Raw genomic sequence first — 18295 nt, forward strand, 5'->3', positions numbered from 1 at the left:
ACTACCCACGCTTTATACAATTTCTGGTGGCTGCCCCAAAAGTACCGGCGAGGACCTTGGGTTTGGGAGCCGTCACAAAACTTTCAGTGTCTGGAGACGCGCCAGAGAGCGATGCGATACAACTGTGACTCTCGCCCACCATGCGGTCCGGCAGCCAGGTGTGCCGTTCTGGGGTGCCATTTCATTTAATAGCCGGACGCCCTTGGTAGTCATCTACCGCACCCTTACAGCACAGTGGAATATCGACGACATTCTGTACTCTGCCTTGTTGCCCTTCATGGCTTACACTTCAGCAAGATAACGCTCGCCCGCACACGACGGCAAGTTGTATTGCCTGTTTTCGTGCTTGCCAAACCACGTCTTGGCCAGGCAAGGCTCCGGACCACTCTTCCAATTGAGAACGTTTGGAGCATTGTGGACAGGGCTCTCCAACCAGCTCGGGGTTTTCACGATCTAACACCAAATTTGAACGGAATCTGACACGACATCCCTCAGATGGACATCCAACGAGTCCCACCACGCATAAGTGTGTCAGAGACAGGGTAAACTGTGTGCCACCGGTGGAATAATAACCGCGTGTGGCGGTGTCTGAAAACGGGGGTCTTTATTGACGGAAGGCGCCTCGAGAGGGCGCTAGTCGAGGATGATGCGGACGACGGCGCAGCGGCGCCACCACACGTGCCACGGCACGACGAGGTCGCGGACCAGCAGGCAGACGATGACGAAGTAGCCGAGCAGCACGAGCGCCATGAACGAGGATATGACGGCGACGGTGTAGGCGCGCGAGATGCCCAGCTTGAGGCCCTCGGCGGCGAAGTACTGCAGCCCCAGCAGGCAGACGGCCACGATGCCCGCCACGACGAACGTGAGCGCCGCCAGAACCAGCAGGTCCTCCATGAGGCTCTGGCGCACGCGCGGGTGGCAGAACCACAGGCGCAGCGAGCGCGCCACGCTGTAGCGCGGGATGCGCGTCACCGGGAACTCGAACAGGCACAGCTCGCAGTAGTTCCTGCGCACGCAACCAAAACAACGCAGCCCGCTAGGTGCGCTCTCGTCCAGTCCAGTATAGAGAGCCTGCATAGGGACAGAGTGGCCACGGGTCAAGTTGCCCGCGACTGGCTGATTAGCTTTGGCGCCATTTTTCTGCCAAACGTCTCTCGCGCTTCCTATGTTCGCCGTGCCTTTGAGCTGAGTTGAAGTTCAGAGGACTTTTGGAAACGATTAAAAGGTATTTGAATTATTGAGAGACCTGTTATGCGTTGCGCATGCATGTTCGATTTAGTTGTATATCGTTTTTAGTAGGTAATTAGAGTTTGCGAACTTAAATACGAGTTGAAATAATGAAGCGTTTTGTGATGAAGTCGGTAGGCCTACAAGTTTCAAGTAAACACGTTAGTAATTGTACAGTGTTGTTTCTGACATCTGTAATTCGTTCTGCAGACGTTCGTAAACTATGTCACGAAGGAATGAGTAACTCTTGTAATAAAGTCCACTTACAACTTTCTTAATGGTATATATTACCCGAAATACTTATTTAGTTACGCCTATAAAAATGTTTGGTTCTTCGCTTTACTAGTCTACATCTACATGATTTCTCTCCAATTCACATTTAAGTGCTTGGCAGAGGGTTCATCGAACCACAATCATACTATCTCTCTACCATCCCACCCCTGAACAGCGCGCGGGAAAAACGAACACCTAAACTTTTCTGTTCGAGCTCTGATTTCTCTTATTTCATTTTGATGATCATTCCTACCTATGTAGGTTGTGGTCAACAAAATATTTTCGCATTCGGAAGAGAAAGTTGGTGACTGAAATTTCGTAAATAGATCTCGCTGCGACGAAAAACGTCTTTGCTTTAATGACTTTCATCCCAACTCGCGTATCACATCTGCCACACTCTCTCCCTTATTACGTGACAATACAAAACGAGCTGCGCTTTTTTGCACCCTTTCGATGTCCTCCGTCAATCCCACCTGGTAAGGATCCCACAACGCGCAGCAATATTCTAACAAAGGACGAACGAGTTAGTGTAAGCTGCCTCTTTAGTGGACTTGTTGCATCTTCTAAGTGTCCTGCCAATAAAACGCAACCTTTGGCTCGCCTTCCCCACAATATTATCTATGTGGTCTTTCCAACTGAAGTTGTTCGTAAAGTACTTAGTTGAATTGACAGCCTTGAGAATTGTACTATTTATCGAGTAATCGATCACCTCACACTTTTCATTATTTAGCGTCAACTGCCACCTGCCACACCATACAGCAATCTTTTCTAAATCGCTTTGCAACTGATACTGGTCTTCGGATGACCTTACTAGACGGTAAATTGCAGCATCATCTGCGAACAACCTAAGAGAACTGCTCAGATTGTCACCCAGTCATTTATATAGATCAGGAAGAGCAGGGGTCCCAGGACGCTTGCTTGAGGAACACCTGATATCACTTCAGCTTTACTCGATGATTTGCCGTCTATTACTACGAACTGCGACCTTCCTGACAGGTAATCACGAATCCAGTCGAACAACTGAGACGATACCCCATAGGCCCGCAGCTTGATTAGAAGTCGCTTGAGAGGAACGGTGTCAAAAGCTTTCCGGAAATCTAGAAATACGGAATCAACTTGAGATCCCCTGTCGATAGCGGCCATTACTTCGTGCGAATAAAGAGCTAGCTGCGTTGCACAAGAACGATGTTTTCTGAAACCATGCTGATTACGTATCAGTAGATCGTTCCCTTCGAGGTGATTCATAATGTCTGACTTTAAGGTGTCAGTTTCCTTAAATATTTTTAGTCACGCAAAAGATGTAGGCCTATTGCAATTTACTGCTTTTTTAAGCTCTTATTTCTTTAACAGCTCGTGCATACTGGTAGCATCATAAGCTTTTCTGAAGCCAATATCTGACAGTCCTTGCTGGAAACGGAAAGTCCCTGTAATTGTTGTACCATGCTCACTCGACTTTATAGCGTGAAACTTTATTTCGTTCCGAATCAGAACACTAGGCATTATTTTAGTTTGAGTATTATTGCCTGATTGTTGACACAGGCAAGTTGTAAGCACGTTTTCCGCAGATGTCGTGGTTGCTGAAACATTATTCGTAGTAAATAATTGTAGGTATTCTTGAAGACAGTTTTTAATAGGCCTACTTACTGTGGGGTAGAAGGGATACGGTAGTTTTCTTGTTATATTTGGTCGTTATTACAGTAGCCTACATTTAACATTACCTGATTTTTGTAATCTTGTTCGTTTATCTACGAGAGGTATTCAGTAAAGTCGTAAGCAGTTGTCTACTTGTGACATGCAAAAAGTTTGAAGACGTGATAAGAAGTACTAATACGTCTCACATTTTTTGCATGTCGCAAGTAAACAACTGCTTACGACTTTCATTCATCTGACGTAATACAGGTACATTAAATCTTAAGCGTTATGCACTTCCGATACAAAACAAATGCTATAGACTATATTTTTTTATTTACGTTACTTTCATTGCAATATGTCTAGTAAACGAACTTTAAAAGAGATAAATGCAAGTAACGAATAATTTTTACAGCCACTGTATCAAATTTTCCTGTGCTGTACGTAGTAGGCTACTATGAGTATATTATAGCTGTAAAGAAAGGCATTTAACGAATGATTTCGCCATATTGTCTTGTGCTTTTGATTCGGTGAGTGTATACTCCACTACTCCACTACTGGCCATTCAAAAGTCCCGCCCGCAGTTTGGCAGAAAAATGGCCGCCGTATCGTCCGGTTGGCCAACCTGTCCCTATACAGGCTCTCTAGTCCAGTAGCGTAGGGGACTAGGGGCTGGCCACTAGCGTCCCTCACAAGACCGATACTGGTCAGCGCAACGCCAGTAACTTCCCACACTTCATTCTTAAAAAACTGAACTCCACGGTACAAAACAATCTCAAACGTCTAGCTATCTTACAAAAGAGTTAATCTGTCAACTACACTCCAAGACAGAAACAAAGACGCACCACAGAGGATTGATCTGAATGGGCCGGAAATCGCTACATGTGTTGTACGAGGGTCGTTCGATAAACAGTGCCCCACATAAAAAAAGTCATTAATGTACACTACTCGCCATTAAAAATGCTACACCAAGAAGAAATGCAGATGACAAACGGCTATTCATTGGACAAATATATTACACTTGAACTGACATGTGATTACATTTTCACGTAATTTAGGTGCATAGATCCTGAGAAGTCAGCACCCAGAACAACCACCTCCGGGCGTAATAACGGCCTTGATACGCATGGGCATTGAGTCAAACAGAGCTTGAATGGCGTGTACAGGTACAGCTGCCCATGCAGCTTCAACACGATGCCACAGTTCATCAAGAGTAGTGACTGGCGTATTGTGACGAGCCAGTTGCTCGGCCACCATTGACTAGACGTTTTCAATTGGTGAGAGATCTGGAGAATGTGCTGGCCAGGGCAGCAGTCGAATATTTTCTGTATCCAGAAAGGCCCGTACCGAACCTGCAACATGTGGTCGTGCGTTACCTTGCTGAAATGTAGGGTTTCGCAGGGATCGAATGAAGGGTAGAGTCACGGGTCGTAACACATCTGAAATGTAACGTCCTCTGTTCAAAGTGCCGTCAGTGCGAACAAGAGGTGACCGAGACGTGTAACCAATGGCAGCCCATACCATCACGCCGGGTGATACGTCAGTACGGCGATGACGAATACACGCTTCCAATGTGCGTTCACCGCGATGTCGCCGAACACGGATGCGACCATCATGATACTGTAAACAGAACCTCGATTCATCCGAAAAAATGACGTTTTGTCATTCGTGCACTCAGGTTCGTCGTTGAGTACACCATCGCAGGCGCTCCTGTCTGTGATCCAGCGTCAAGGGTAACGGCAGCCATGGTCTCCGAGCTGATAATCCATACTGCTGCAAACGTTGAACTGTTCGTGCAGATGGTTGTTGTCTTGCAAACTTCCCCATCTGTTGACTCAGGGATCGAGACGTGGTTGCACGATCCGTTACAGCCATGCAGATAAGATGCCTGTCATCTCGACAGCTAGTGATACGAGGCCGTTGGGATCCAGCAAGGCGTTCCGTATTACCCTCCTGAACCCACCGATTCCATATTCTGCTAACAGTCATTGGATCTCGACCAACGCGAGCAGCAATGTCGCGATACGATAAACCGCAGTCGCGATAGGCTACAATCCGACCTTTATCTAAGTCGGAAATGTGATGGTACGCATTTCTCCTCCTTACACGAGGCATCACAACAACGTTTCACCAGGCAAGGCCGGTCAATTGCTGTTTGTGTATGAGAAATCGGCTGGAAACTTTACTCATGTCAGCACGTTGTAGGTGTCGCCACCGGCGCCAACCTTGTGTGAATGCTCTGAAAATCTAATCATTTGCATATCAGAGCACTTTCTTCCTGTCCGTTAAATTTCGCGTCTGTAGCACGTCATCTCCGTGGTGTAGCAATTTTAATGGCCATTAGTGTACATAGGCCAACGTCCTTGCTTGTGCTTTACATTTGATGTTAGTTCTGTGCGCCGGTGAAGTTTCGAGCCATTCTGGCAGATGGCAGAGCCGTTGTACAGCGTCAAAATGACGTCTGCGTACGACTCACGTTACAAGCAGCGTGCTGTCATTGAATTGTGTGCAGAAAAAGAAATCGTGGTGAACACCCCCATAAGCGTTTGTGTGCAGTCTATGGCGATGCTGCAGCTGATAGGAGTACAGTTGGTCGATCGGTGAACAAAGTTACAGCCTCAGGAAATGCAGAAACAGAGCTCCCCTATCAGCCTCGCTCGGGACTTCCTGTCACAGCCACTGCTCACGACATGCTGAATCGTGCGGATGCCATTATTCGTGCCGACCGGCTCATGAAAACTCGATAATTAACGCTACAGTTGTCGATCAGCATTGGAAGTGCGTCTGCCATGATGGAGACTCTCGGATATTCGAAGAGGTGCTGACGATGGGTTCCGCGAAAGCTCACAGCGAACCACAAGATTCAAAGAAAGGTCATTTTGTCTCAATTGTTGGAGCGTTTTGAGACCGGCAGAGAGGCCTTTGAGTACGTATCGTTACGGGGGACGAAAGCTGGGTGCACCACCTTGCGCCGGAAACAAAAAGGCATCACCCTCATTCACCACAAAAGAAGAGCTTCAAGACAACCTCCTCTGCCGGAAAAGTCATGGTCAGTGTCTTCTGGGATTGTGATGGCGTCATTCTCACGGATGTGATGCCAAGAGGGTCAACCATCAATTCAGAGGCATACACGAAGACTCTGAATAAACTCGAGAACTGTTTCCGACGTATTCGATCGGACAAGAATCGAGCAGAAATCTTGCTCCAACACGATAATGCACGCCCACACACAAGTCTGAGAACCAGGGACACATCGCCAAATTGCGTTGGATATCACTGCCTCATCCACCCTATAGTCCAGACCCGGCACCCTCGGACTTTCATCTCTTTGGGTCGCTTAAAGATTCTCTACAGAGAACTCATTTTGAAGACGACAAGAGTGTCAGTCATGCAGTGCAAACATGGCTACGGCTACAGGCCAAGAACTTTTACCCGCAGGAAATACATGGTCTTCGACAACGTTGGTGTACGGCCGTAGAACATGATGGAGACTATGTAAAAAATAGGACATGGACAAGACATGTTAATGTATATTGTCACCAAATTCTGACTCTTAACAATAAATAAATTCTGAGAAAAAAATTGTGGGGAATTACTTACTGAACGACCCTTGTTCATGGACAGACAAACAAATGATTACAATAAAAAAAACTGAATTAGTTATTCAAGAGAAAGAGGTTCACAAATTGAGAAAGTCAATAATGCGCGCTGGTCCACCTCTGGCCCTGATGCAAATAGTTATTCGGCTTGGCATTGATTGATGGATTACTGGATGTCCACCTGAGTGATATCGTGCCAAATTTCTTCAGCTTTGCGCGTTATACTGTCAAAATCCCCAGATGGTTAGAGTACCCTGCCCAAAGTCCACCAAACTCTCTCAGTTGGACAGAGATCCGGCATCCGGCGACTTTGCTGGCCAAGGTAGGCATTGGAAAGCACGAAGACAGGCAATAGAATCTCTCTTCGTGTGCGGGCGAGTACTATCTTGTTGAAATACAAGCTCAGGATGGGTTGCCAAGAAGAGCTACAAAAGGGGCGTAGAATATCGTCGACGTACTACTGTGTTGCGCGGGTGCCTCGGATTTCAACCATAGGGGTCCCGCTATGAAAAGAAATGGCACCCAACACGAACGCTCCCAGTTGTCCGGTCATACGGTGCGCGATAGTCAGGCTGCAACGCTTGCCATTGACCTCTGCACACCAACAAGACCGTTTGCAGTGGTTTTGGGCACATGGGAATTTAAGGAGATGGGACCTGGATAAACTGACTAAACCAGAGGTTGTACAGAGTTTCAGAGGGAACATAAGGGAACAATTGACAGGAATGGGGGAAAAATACAGTAGAAGAAGAATGGGTAGCTTTGAGAGATGAAATAGTGAAGGCAGCAGAGGATCAAGTAGGTAAAAAGACGAGGGCTAGTAGAAATCCTTGGGTAACAGAAGAAATATTGAATTTAATTGATGAAAGGAGAAAATATAAAAATGCGGTAAGTGAAGCAGGCAAAAAAGAAAACAAACGTCTCAAAAATGAGATCGATAGGAAGTACAAAATGGCTAAGCAGGGATGGCTAGAGGACAAATGTAAGGATGTAGAGGCTTATCTCACTAGGGGTAAGATAGATACTGCCTACAGAAAATTAAGGAGACCTTTGGAGAAAAGAAATCCACTTGTATGAATATCAAGAGCTCAGATGGAAACCCAGTTCTAAGCAAAGAAGGGAAAGCAGAAAGGTGGAAGGAGTGTATAGAGGGTCTATACAAGGGCGATGTACTTGAGGACAATATTATGGAAACGGAAGAAGATGTAGATGAAGATTAAATGGGAGATACGATACTGCATGAAGAGTTTGACAGAGCACTGAAAGACCTGAGTCGAAACAAGGCCCCGGGAGTACACAACATTCCATTGGAACTACTGACGGCCTTGGGAGAGCCAGTCCTGACAAAACTCTACCATGTGGTGAGCAAGATGTATGAGACAGGCGAAATGCCCTCAGACTTCAAGAAGAACATAATAATTCCAATCCCAAAGAAAGCAGGTGTTGAAAGATGTGAAAATTACCGAACTACCAGTTAATAAGTCACAGCTGCAAAATACTAACGCGAATTCTTTACAAACGAATGGAAAAACTAGTAGAAGCCGACCTCGGGGAAGATCAGTTTGGATTCCGTAGAAATGTTTGAACTCGTGAGGCAACACTAACTTTACGACTTATCTTAGAAGGAAGATTAAGGAAAGGCAAACCTACGTTTCTAGCATTTGTAGACTTAGAGAAAGCTTTTGACAATGTTGAATGGAATACTCTCTTCCCAATTCTGAAGGTGGCAGGGGTAAAATACAGGGAGCGAAAGGCTATTTACAATTTGTACAGAAACCAGATGGCAGTTATAAGAGTCGAGGGACATGAAAGGGAAGCAGTGGTTGGGAAGGGAGTGAGACAGGGTTGTAGCCTCTCCCCGATGTTATTCAATCTGTATATTGAGCAGGCAGTAAAGGAAAAAAAGAAAAATTCGGAGTAGGTATTAAAATCCATGGAGAAGAAATAAAAACTTTGAGGTTCGCTGATGAACACTGTAATTCTGTCAGAGACGACAAAGGACTAGGAAGAGGAAGAGCAGTTGAACGGAATGGAGTGGACAGTGTCTTGAAAGGAGGATATAAGATGAACATCAACAAAAGCAAAACGAGGATAATGGAATGTAGTCAAATTAAGTCGGGTGATGCTGAGGGAATTAGATTAGGAAATGAGACACTCAAAGTAGTAAGGGAGTTTTGCTATTTGGGGAGCAAAATAACTGATGATGGTCGAAGTAGAGAAGATATAAAATGTAGACTGGCAATGGCAAGGAAAGCGTTTCTGAAGAAAAAAAAATTGTTAACATCGAGTATAGATTTAAGTGTCAGGAAGTCGTTTCTGAAAGTATTTGTATGGAGTGTAGCCATGTATGGAAGTGAAACATGGACGAGAAATATTTTGGCTAGAAGAGAACTGAAGCTTTCGAAATGTAGTGCTACACAAGAATGCTGAAGATTGGATGGGTAGGTCACATAACTAAAGAGTAGGTGTCGAATAGAATTGGGGAAAAGAGGAGTTTGTGGCATAACTTGACAAGAAGAAGGGACCGGTTGGTAGGACATGTTCTGAGGCATCAAGGGATCACCACTTTAGTATTGGAGGGCATCGTGGAGGGTAAAAAATCGTATAGGGAGACCAAAAGATGAGTACACTAAGCAGACTCACAAGGATGTAGGCTGCAGTAGGTACTGGGAGATGAAGAAGCTTTCACGGGATAGGGTGGCATGGAGAGCTGCATCAAACCAGTCTCAGGACTGAAGACCACAACAACAAAATGACCTAGAATCTCATGGACGAAGATAGAATTGTCTTCAGTGAGGAGAGCGGCTCCGAGCTGAACCCAGACGACCAGCGAACACATGTCTGGAGGCTAGCCAGAAGGCGGAGCAGTACCACCCTGACTCTCGATCACAATAAGGCCCAGCAACCAGGTGTGACGGTCTGGGGCGCGATTTCACTTCACAGCAGGATCTCTATGGTTGTCATTCGCGGAACCCTTACAGCACAGTGGTACGTCGACACTTCCGAGAGGTTCTATTGCCACTCGCTGTGTGCAGGCGACCATTATTTTGCTTAAACGTAAAATATTTTTTAAACTCATCGATCTAATAGTTTTTATAATAATCAATGTCAATTTAATAAATTTTTATATGTTGTACTGCGTATTTTATACACATAGCTTTTGCCATGGGTATAACTAGTCTTATATTTTAAAAATCAAAAGAGTAGATGCTTTTATTATAAAATTTCGTCAAAAAGGTCGTAATAATATTTTTCGCGAAAATCTAATTGTTCATTGAGCAGCATTGATGATTTGGTTTTCAAATGAGCATATATCTCGATTTCTTCTAGGACATTCATAATTAAGCCTTTATTTGCATAATGAAGAACTTGTAAATTTTGTAAAAAAAAAAAATTTTTAATCAGCGGTCTCATCAGTTATTCAGACATACATAATGCGGAACGTACTCTTGGCTGCTACCCTACTACTATAAAGAATATTGCTATGAAAACTACAGTTAAAGTAAGACGACTCTGCAGCATCCAACAAAGATGCAATCGTGATGTAGGCGACTCGGTATAATCGATATATACCACAACTCCAAGGACTTTCACATCTATGATGTAACTGACACTGTAATAGTATTAAGGTTGCCCATAGAGAGCACAACTATTACACATCGTAGTTTACTGTTTTTATCCAAAATATAAATAAGCTGTACACATACTAACTATCTGTTAATCAGACATTTAAATGAATCAATTTTATGTTATTAGTGTATTTCCTACTTTTATACTTTGACGATGGCGTCATGTTATGAACGCTGATTGGCAGTTGTGAAGTAGTGTGACAAGAAGTTGGTGGAGCCTCTGCATATTTAAGCTCGTGCTTAGCACTCATAACCATCAGTTGACTGCGTAGCAGCGAGGAGAGCTCCGCCTACCATCCTAAGGGAGCCATGGGCATAATTAATCTTATTTTATCTTGTTAAATTTTGACATCATTAGACACTTTCATTTTATTTAAAGATTGGTTTCTAGTATTTTTTTAAATTTATCCACAGGTCTGATGATGGTTTTGTAAAAAGAACCGAAACCCGTTACCTATATCATTAAAACATAAATGGTGTGATCAAGACTGAACTTTAGCCAAAATATAATAATTAATTGATCTCTGTTTTCCAAAAATGTTTACTAAAATTTCTTTCTGTTTGTTTGGATCATTAATTTCAGAAGCATTATATTCAGAAAAGTGGAGATAATGGACTTGTACCACTACTGAAATAAGCCCTTCATATATAAGTAGAGGCGTACGAGTAATACATTCCAATAGGTTTTTTAATTCTAAAAACAATTATACTCGATATCAGAAACCATTTAAATTTTTTGGAAAAATTAGTTTCTCTCCTAAGCTACAATGTGTCTACAATGACGTAATTTTTTACGTTTGATACCGCCAACAAAAATTGTTGCAAATAGTGTGAGTAGGAAAAAACGTAATAAATTAAAGCCCCAAGCTTGATGCTGAAGTTCTGCTTCATTAACAGCGAAAATGTAGTAAATCTGCTTTTCATGTATGGTCCAAGATTCGTCGGACTATCTTACGTGGCAGTAACACATCGTGCGGAAGTTACGTCCGTCCTTAAGTTTTGCACGCCAGTGTATCTATCGGAAAGAAAATGAATCGATAACGAAGAAACCTCTTTAGCTATAGTGGACACCAAGACAGATATTAAGAAGTTTAAAAGAAGGAAGACTTATCAATCGACGAAATATCAGAATTTCCGCCTAAACAGAAGGGACACTACGTTTCTCTTGTACAGCAGAGATTTAAAAAAAAGAGAGAGATCTCATAAACTAAGACACCAGCAAAAGAAATTAAACTGAAAATAGGCACCAGAAAATGACGTCATAGCAGCTATTACCATTACGGCACTGGTCAAAACGTACGACAAGTGTCGCAAATTTCTTTTGACCCGATCAGAAAATCGAATCATAAAAACGTGCTTCACTTCAGTATTCGTCCAGACGGGGAAAAGTTGTCAACTATTGTCAACTGCGTAGTAGCGTCTCAACGAACTAGTCACAAATAGTTGCAGGTGTAGCGCCTGCTGCGGAAGATGTATGAATTGAATGAGACTTGATGGGGGTGTCCATCCGTAAAAAGAATGCAACAAATTTGGTTAACCGTGAGCGATGTTATGTTACGTGTCTGGGTGCAAGGCGTAGGGTTTTTTTTCGAATTCTTTAGCGATTGCTGAGACGATGGTTAGGTTGGAACATAAGTACACAACTTAAATTTATTTGCAGACGCAGCTCTATATCATGTCATAGACATTTATTTTTCATTAAGTGACTGTGTATCTTTCTACAGATAACACCATGATGACGTTTATCGAACGCTGTTCTGTTGCTGGCGTGGGTTATTTATCCGGACATCTTTGTCAACTGCCACGCTGTATTTAGCGTAATTTTGGTAAAATATAATTTCTGCGTAAAATATGACACGTTCTATAACTTACAATAGCAGATATACTTCGAGCCTACATTTCAGTACAGTATTTAACACGTATTCCAGTCTTTTAGTCAGTCACGAACGTCTGTAGGGTCAACAAGAAGTTTTGATGCTAATCGTCGACTTTGGCTGGTGACGCAGTGACGCTATGACATGATTTCTCGGTGCGTATTTTGAGCTGCTCTTTTTTATAACGCTATATGTTGCCGTGGGTTTCGAAAAAATCGTATATTATATCTCTAATACTGTCTCTTCTTTTCCGGAGGCAGTGATAATATTTAGGTCGATTTATCAGCCTTTTTTTCTTTACGGTAAATTGTTTTTAAAATATCTACTGTTTATCGAGAACCCCACCACAGCTGTGGTGCTTTTTTTATTTCTTACGATATTCGTTATGTTTCATTTCCGAAAAATAGTTAAAATTCTTCTCATGACAACCATTTGTCAGCATTTCGATTTATTACTGGTAGTTATATACATCGCATATCGTAGTCTCCATTTCCCAGAAACATTGCTCACTGGAAGAGAAGTCAAAATAAGCGAACACGTTGCTCGGCTTATCCCTAGAGAGTTCGGAGAAAGTTGCGATCAAAGTTTCTGGGGTACTTTATGGGCCGTTGAGCGAACGACTAGCATAATCGACGCTGTGGTACAGTAGCTAGCGTGCTGAATTCACACATCTGCGCACCGTTTTGAAACCAAGCTATTACGTGTATTTTAGTTTTTATTTATCTATCCATGAACATAGAAGAAATAAATCAGAAAATTATTTGAAATTGTTACTGGTAAAATTCCTGAAGCATATCTTGATTCATTATCAATTGTAAGTGATCCGCTATGGGTAGTTCGCCGCGAAAGTATTGCCAACGAGTGAAATCTTAAGCAATGTTAACGGCGTTCGTTTCCCGGATGAGATTCATACGAATAAATGTCACTGTGGAAAAGCTGAATTCGCGCGATGCTCGAAGTGTTTGGAATTTCTGTGTTTCGAATATTCTACGATCGGTATCATCCAAGGCAATGTACCAAATCTTCCTGCAGTACAGACGTAAGAATAAAGTATAAGAATTAATATGAGAGTTGATATGAGAATGAAATATAAAAATACGTGAATTTAAAAAGATCGTTACTCTTGAAAATACCATAAACACACATATATAAGTGTCATGCATTTATTATGTAATATGTGAAACCTAGTTGTAATTTTACGATTAATGTAACATCCTTGTATCCCATAACTTGATAAGAAACATTCCTGTTGTAACCTTCTTTGGGCAGATAGAGGAAAAAATAAAATAACTGAAAACAATAATCGGGTTTCGAAGACGAGGCGCAAAAGTAAAATAATAAATAAATAAATAAATAAAAAATGACTAAAAGCATAAAGCTATCCTTTGCGCCACTATTTCCACTGCTATTATTGTACGCTAAAAGGTCTCTAAGTAATGTCGAAAACTTTGACTCTCGAATCTCAGAAACGGTCGAGTGTCGACGAATAATTCGAGGCCCGTATTCGCTTTTTTTCACTCCTGTTCCACTGAGCGAAGTTTCTGAGAAATAGCGATATGGCACTTGCCGTGTTCTCCCCGTGAGTACAGACAGCATTATATTCGGAACTGCGTGTCACTGTTTCCTCTTGATCTGCGTAGGTAAAACGTACTTTTCGTTACTAGCTTCTACTTATTTGCTATAAATATATGTTTTCAGTTCATGCTGCGTATCGAGATCCCCACCACACCTGTAGTGCTCCATTTTACGATACTCCATACGACCGATTAAAAAAAAAGTTTCTCTTATTTATATGTGATTGAGGTAATGATCCGAGTTGATGGTGACGTACCTGCATATTGTGGATCTCTTTCTGCACTGAGTATGGGATTGCCACATGGTCGATTTGGAACCCACCTAACTGCTGGACTGGTGAGTGCCACCATTGGTGGGACATCGACTGCGAGAATGCAATCGTCACTAGAAAAGTTGCATACCAGGAATACAGTAACAAAAAATCCCGAGAAAATTTTCAGGCTTTCAACAAAACACGAAAAACAACCGCAAAAATTATCAGCCAAGCCGAGAGAAAATTCATGTAAGAACAGTTGCACTCTACAAAGGACAAGTTCTGTAACTACAACACAAGAGATTTCTACAGGTCGTTTGCAGGGCAAATCCGAGGACACACACCAGCGAACCTCTGCTTCAGGAAAAGTGATGGAATATTGGCGCTGACAAATAAGGATAACTGCCAGGTGCTAGAAGAGTATTTCTCAGAACTTCTGAATTGCCCAGTACTCACAGAGAGATTCATAGAGGAAGAACCGACAGAGAAGCACACAGACTCACTACCCCCGACACAAGAGGAGGTCCACAGACACATCCTCAAACTCAAAAACAACACAACATTTGGTGAAGACGGCATAGTGGCCGAACTACTAAAAACCTCGGACCAAATTCAGTGAGAGAACTCACACAGATCATTACAGCTATCTGGACATCAGAAAAGCTGCCAGGCGAGTGGAAATGCGCCCCGATTCATCCATTACATAAAAAAGGCGAACGTACAGACGTAAATAACTATAGGGGCGCCGGCGGTGTGGCCTTGCGGTTCTAGCGCTTCAGTTTGGAACCGCGTGACCGCTACGGTCGCAGGTTCGAATCCTGCGTCGGGCATGGATGTGTGTGATGTCCTTAGGTTAGTTAGGTTTAATTAGTTCTAAGTTCTAGGCGACTGCTGACCTCAGCAGTTAAGTCGCATAGTCCTCAGAGCCATTTGAACTATAGGGGGATTTCCCTACTACAAGTCACACACAAGATCCTTTCAGCGTGCCTACTCAAAAGGACACAGGACCAGCTGGGACACATGATCGGCGAGTACCAGGCGAGCTTCAGACCTGGTCGCTCCTGCGCAGAACAAATCTTCAATTTGAAAACTACGCTGAACATCAAAGCCCTCAGAAATACGGCAGTCGTATGCACTTTCGTTGTCTTGAAAAAAGCGTATGACTCCGTTGGCAGCCAGACATTGTTCATTTTGTCTGGACAAGAAGACGCGGCGACTGATCAAACTGACACTGACAAACACGACGTCGAAAGTTAAATTTAGGTGGGAAATCCCTGAACCCTTTGAGATCAGGATAGGCGTGCGTTAATGTGATGGTCTCTCACTACTCCTGTTCAACCTAGTGTTGGACAAAGTCATTAAGGAATCGGAGAAAGAGCTGAAATTACAAGGATACTGGAAGCCAGTGCGACTAGGACGACCCAAGGATGAACTGGAGGTTGGCTGTTTAGCCTTCGCAGACGATCTGGTGCTACTTGCAGACAACGAAACCACAGCAATCAGGCAGGTAGAAGTTCTCAAAGAGTGCGGAGAAAAAGAAGGGCTACAGATCTCCTTCCAAAAAACAGAGTTCTTCTGCACGAAATTCAACAACCTAAGTTTAAACACAAAATTTGGCAAGATCAACAGAATGGCACATTTTAAGGTTATTTCCAAGAATGATTGCCTATCGAAGTCGAGGGGTCGAAAACGGTACGTATCGAGCGTGCAATCGTAAATCGATCGTGCGACTCAGCTGGCGGGCGTTCTGATCAATTATTTGTGATCTTCATTTTTATCTGTTTTGCATCGTTCCCTTAGTTGCTCTAAATTACATACCTCCGCGAATTATTCGTGAGTTTCTAGGGAAACCCAGCCGATTTATGTCGTTAGTGAGTTGGATGTCTGGTGTACTTCTTCGACGGATTCTCTCACATCGAAGAATCTAATTTCATGTGTATCCAACGTAGAAAATTGTTCGACTTTTTGTCGCAAATATGGAGTACTACCAGACGAGGAAAGAGGGGACTGTGTAGACTGTGGTGGTGCGAAGTGTGTAAAACTTCGTAAGAACAGTTTCGATGCTGAAATGCCGTTACATTTTCATTGCGGACAGTGCGGAAAACGAACGACTTTCAGGAAGAATACATGGTTCGACTCATTCAAATTATCCATTCAGACCACCGTAATGGACTTTCACATGACCACAAGACGACGACGAGTAAGGTAAGTCGTCTCCTTTGCAGTGACAAGTAGTTTTGTAACGCTTTTCTTTCGTCTTTACAGTATGGACCAACGTAAACATACTCATAACGCCCGCCACCAGAGCCGCATGATCGATTTACGATCGCACGCTCGATATGTATCGTTTGGACCCCTCGACTTCGATAGGCAATCATTCTTGGGAATTACCCATTTTAAATACCTAGGGGAAGTGCTGGAACCGACAGGAAGGGAGAAAATCACGCAGAACACCAGGTTACTGAAGAAGAAGAGAGCCTTATACAAAACACAGGGTATCTACAACAAAAATGTCTGTTTGCCTCCATAAGGATTCGTCACTAGAATACTGTAACCAAAACTGAGTTGCTATACGCCTACGAGACACTAACGCTACACACCAAGTGCGACCTAGAGAAGATGCTCAGAGAGGAAAGAATAATTAGCAGGAAAATTATTCGACCAAAACTCACAGACGAAGGACACAGGCTTCACTCCAGAGACACCGCAGAGAAGTTGTCAAAGGGCATCAGAAAAAGGCTACTAAAATTCTACGGCCCTATCAGTAGACTCCCACAGACCAGACTCACCAAGAGAATACTTAGATACTTAGAGGTTCAAAACCACTGCACCTCAGATGGCACAAGTCAAACTTCAGCTGGAAAAAGCACAGATAGATTCAGCGGACATCACAGACAAAAGCATCTATAGACACAAAATACACAAGTGGAAAGTAATGTCAGAGAAGACAGCCCAGAGACCAAAGTGGACCGAAGAAAGGAAAAGGGCCTTTAGCGAACGTATGAAAGAGTACTAGAAGAACAAGTAGTCATAAACGCTTCGCGTGGTCTGATAAAGGTCTGTAACATGTGTAATAATAACATATGTCACATTTCTTGTAGTGACAATTTTCGCAGCAGCTGTATATAAATTGCAGTTGTTTAAAAAAATGCGTTTTTTGCATGCTGCACATCGAGATTTTTATTTTTATTTATGCATCCAGACGCGTTTCGACTTTTTTAGAATGTATCTTCAGTGGATGTCCTGAAATATTACGTGATTTGTCCATTTTTGCACGTAGGTTATGGTTTCACATCTAGGTTATAGATTTAAAAGCAGTTCCTTAACGGTTTTTTATGAAATGTAAAGGTACGTACAGATAACTTCTAATTCATTGCATATAAGCAAACTGCTTTTTCTCATCTGGCAACCAGGTGGACATCTTACAGTTCACTTTCAGTTCACTGTTTATATTACACATCACTGTAACTGCCATCTTTTTAATAGAGAGTTTCATTTGTTGTTGTAAGTGTTACCAAGAACCTCAGTTTTCTGCATTCAACTATTTGTGAATGTGTGTATGTATGTGTGTGTGTGTGTGTGTGTGTGTGTGTGTGTGTATTAGAGAGGGAGAACAATTTCTTATTTTTTATAACAAAATAAAAATTATTTATTTTATTTTTATTACTATTTTACACACCTGATTCCTCTCATAAGTATATACAGGAAAATATAATAATAATAATTATTATTATTATTATTATTTTCATTTATTTATTCTCAAAAATAGTAATAATAATAATTATTTTTAAGAATAAATAAATGAATAAAAATAGTAATAAAAATAAAATAAATAATTTTTATTTTATTATAAAAAATAAGAAATTGCTCTCCCTCTCTAAAACACACACACACACGTTCACGAAACAATTGAATGCAATTGAATGCAGAAAACTGAGGTTCTTGGTGACACTTAGAAAAACAAGTGAAACTGTCAATTAAAAAGATGGCTGCTACAGTGATGCGTAATGTAAACAGTGAACTGAAAGTGAACTGTAAGATGTCCACCTGGTTGCCAAATGAGAAAAAGCAGTTTGCTTAGATGCAATGAATTAGAAGTTACCTGTAAGTACCTTTCCATTTCATAAAAAAAAAGTTTAGGAACTGTTTTTAAATGTATAACCTATATGTGAAACCATAACGTATGTGTAAAAAGGGACAAATCACGTAATATTTCAGGACACCCACTGAAGA

The 18295-nt window shown here is 42.3% G+C and overlaps 1 protein-coding gene across 1 annotated transcript in view; it reads right to left on the reverse strand.

Annotated features, from left to right (window-relative positions):
* Positions 1–633: 633 nt before the first annotated feature.
* The window catches only part of LOC126416834 (E3 ubiquitin-protein ligase MARCHF2-like), a 32978-nt gene continuing 15316 nt past the window's right edge, over positions 634–18295 (reverse strand). The window contains exon 3 of the mRNA XM_050084717.1: positions 634–1009. Within this exon, the coding sequence (XP_049940674.1) occupies positions 634–1009 (376 nt within the window). The remainder of the gene's footprint in view (positions 1010–18295) is intronic.

Source organism: Schistocerca serialis, chromosome 8 (assembly GCF_023864345.2).
Source record: "Schistocerca serialis cubense isolate TAMUIC-IGC-003099 chromosome 8, iqSchSeri2.2, whole genome shotgun sequence".
Classification (NCBI taxonomy): Eukaryota; Metazoa; Arthropoda; class Insecta; order Orthoptera; family Acrididae; genus Schistocerca; species Schistocerca serialis.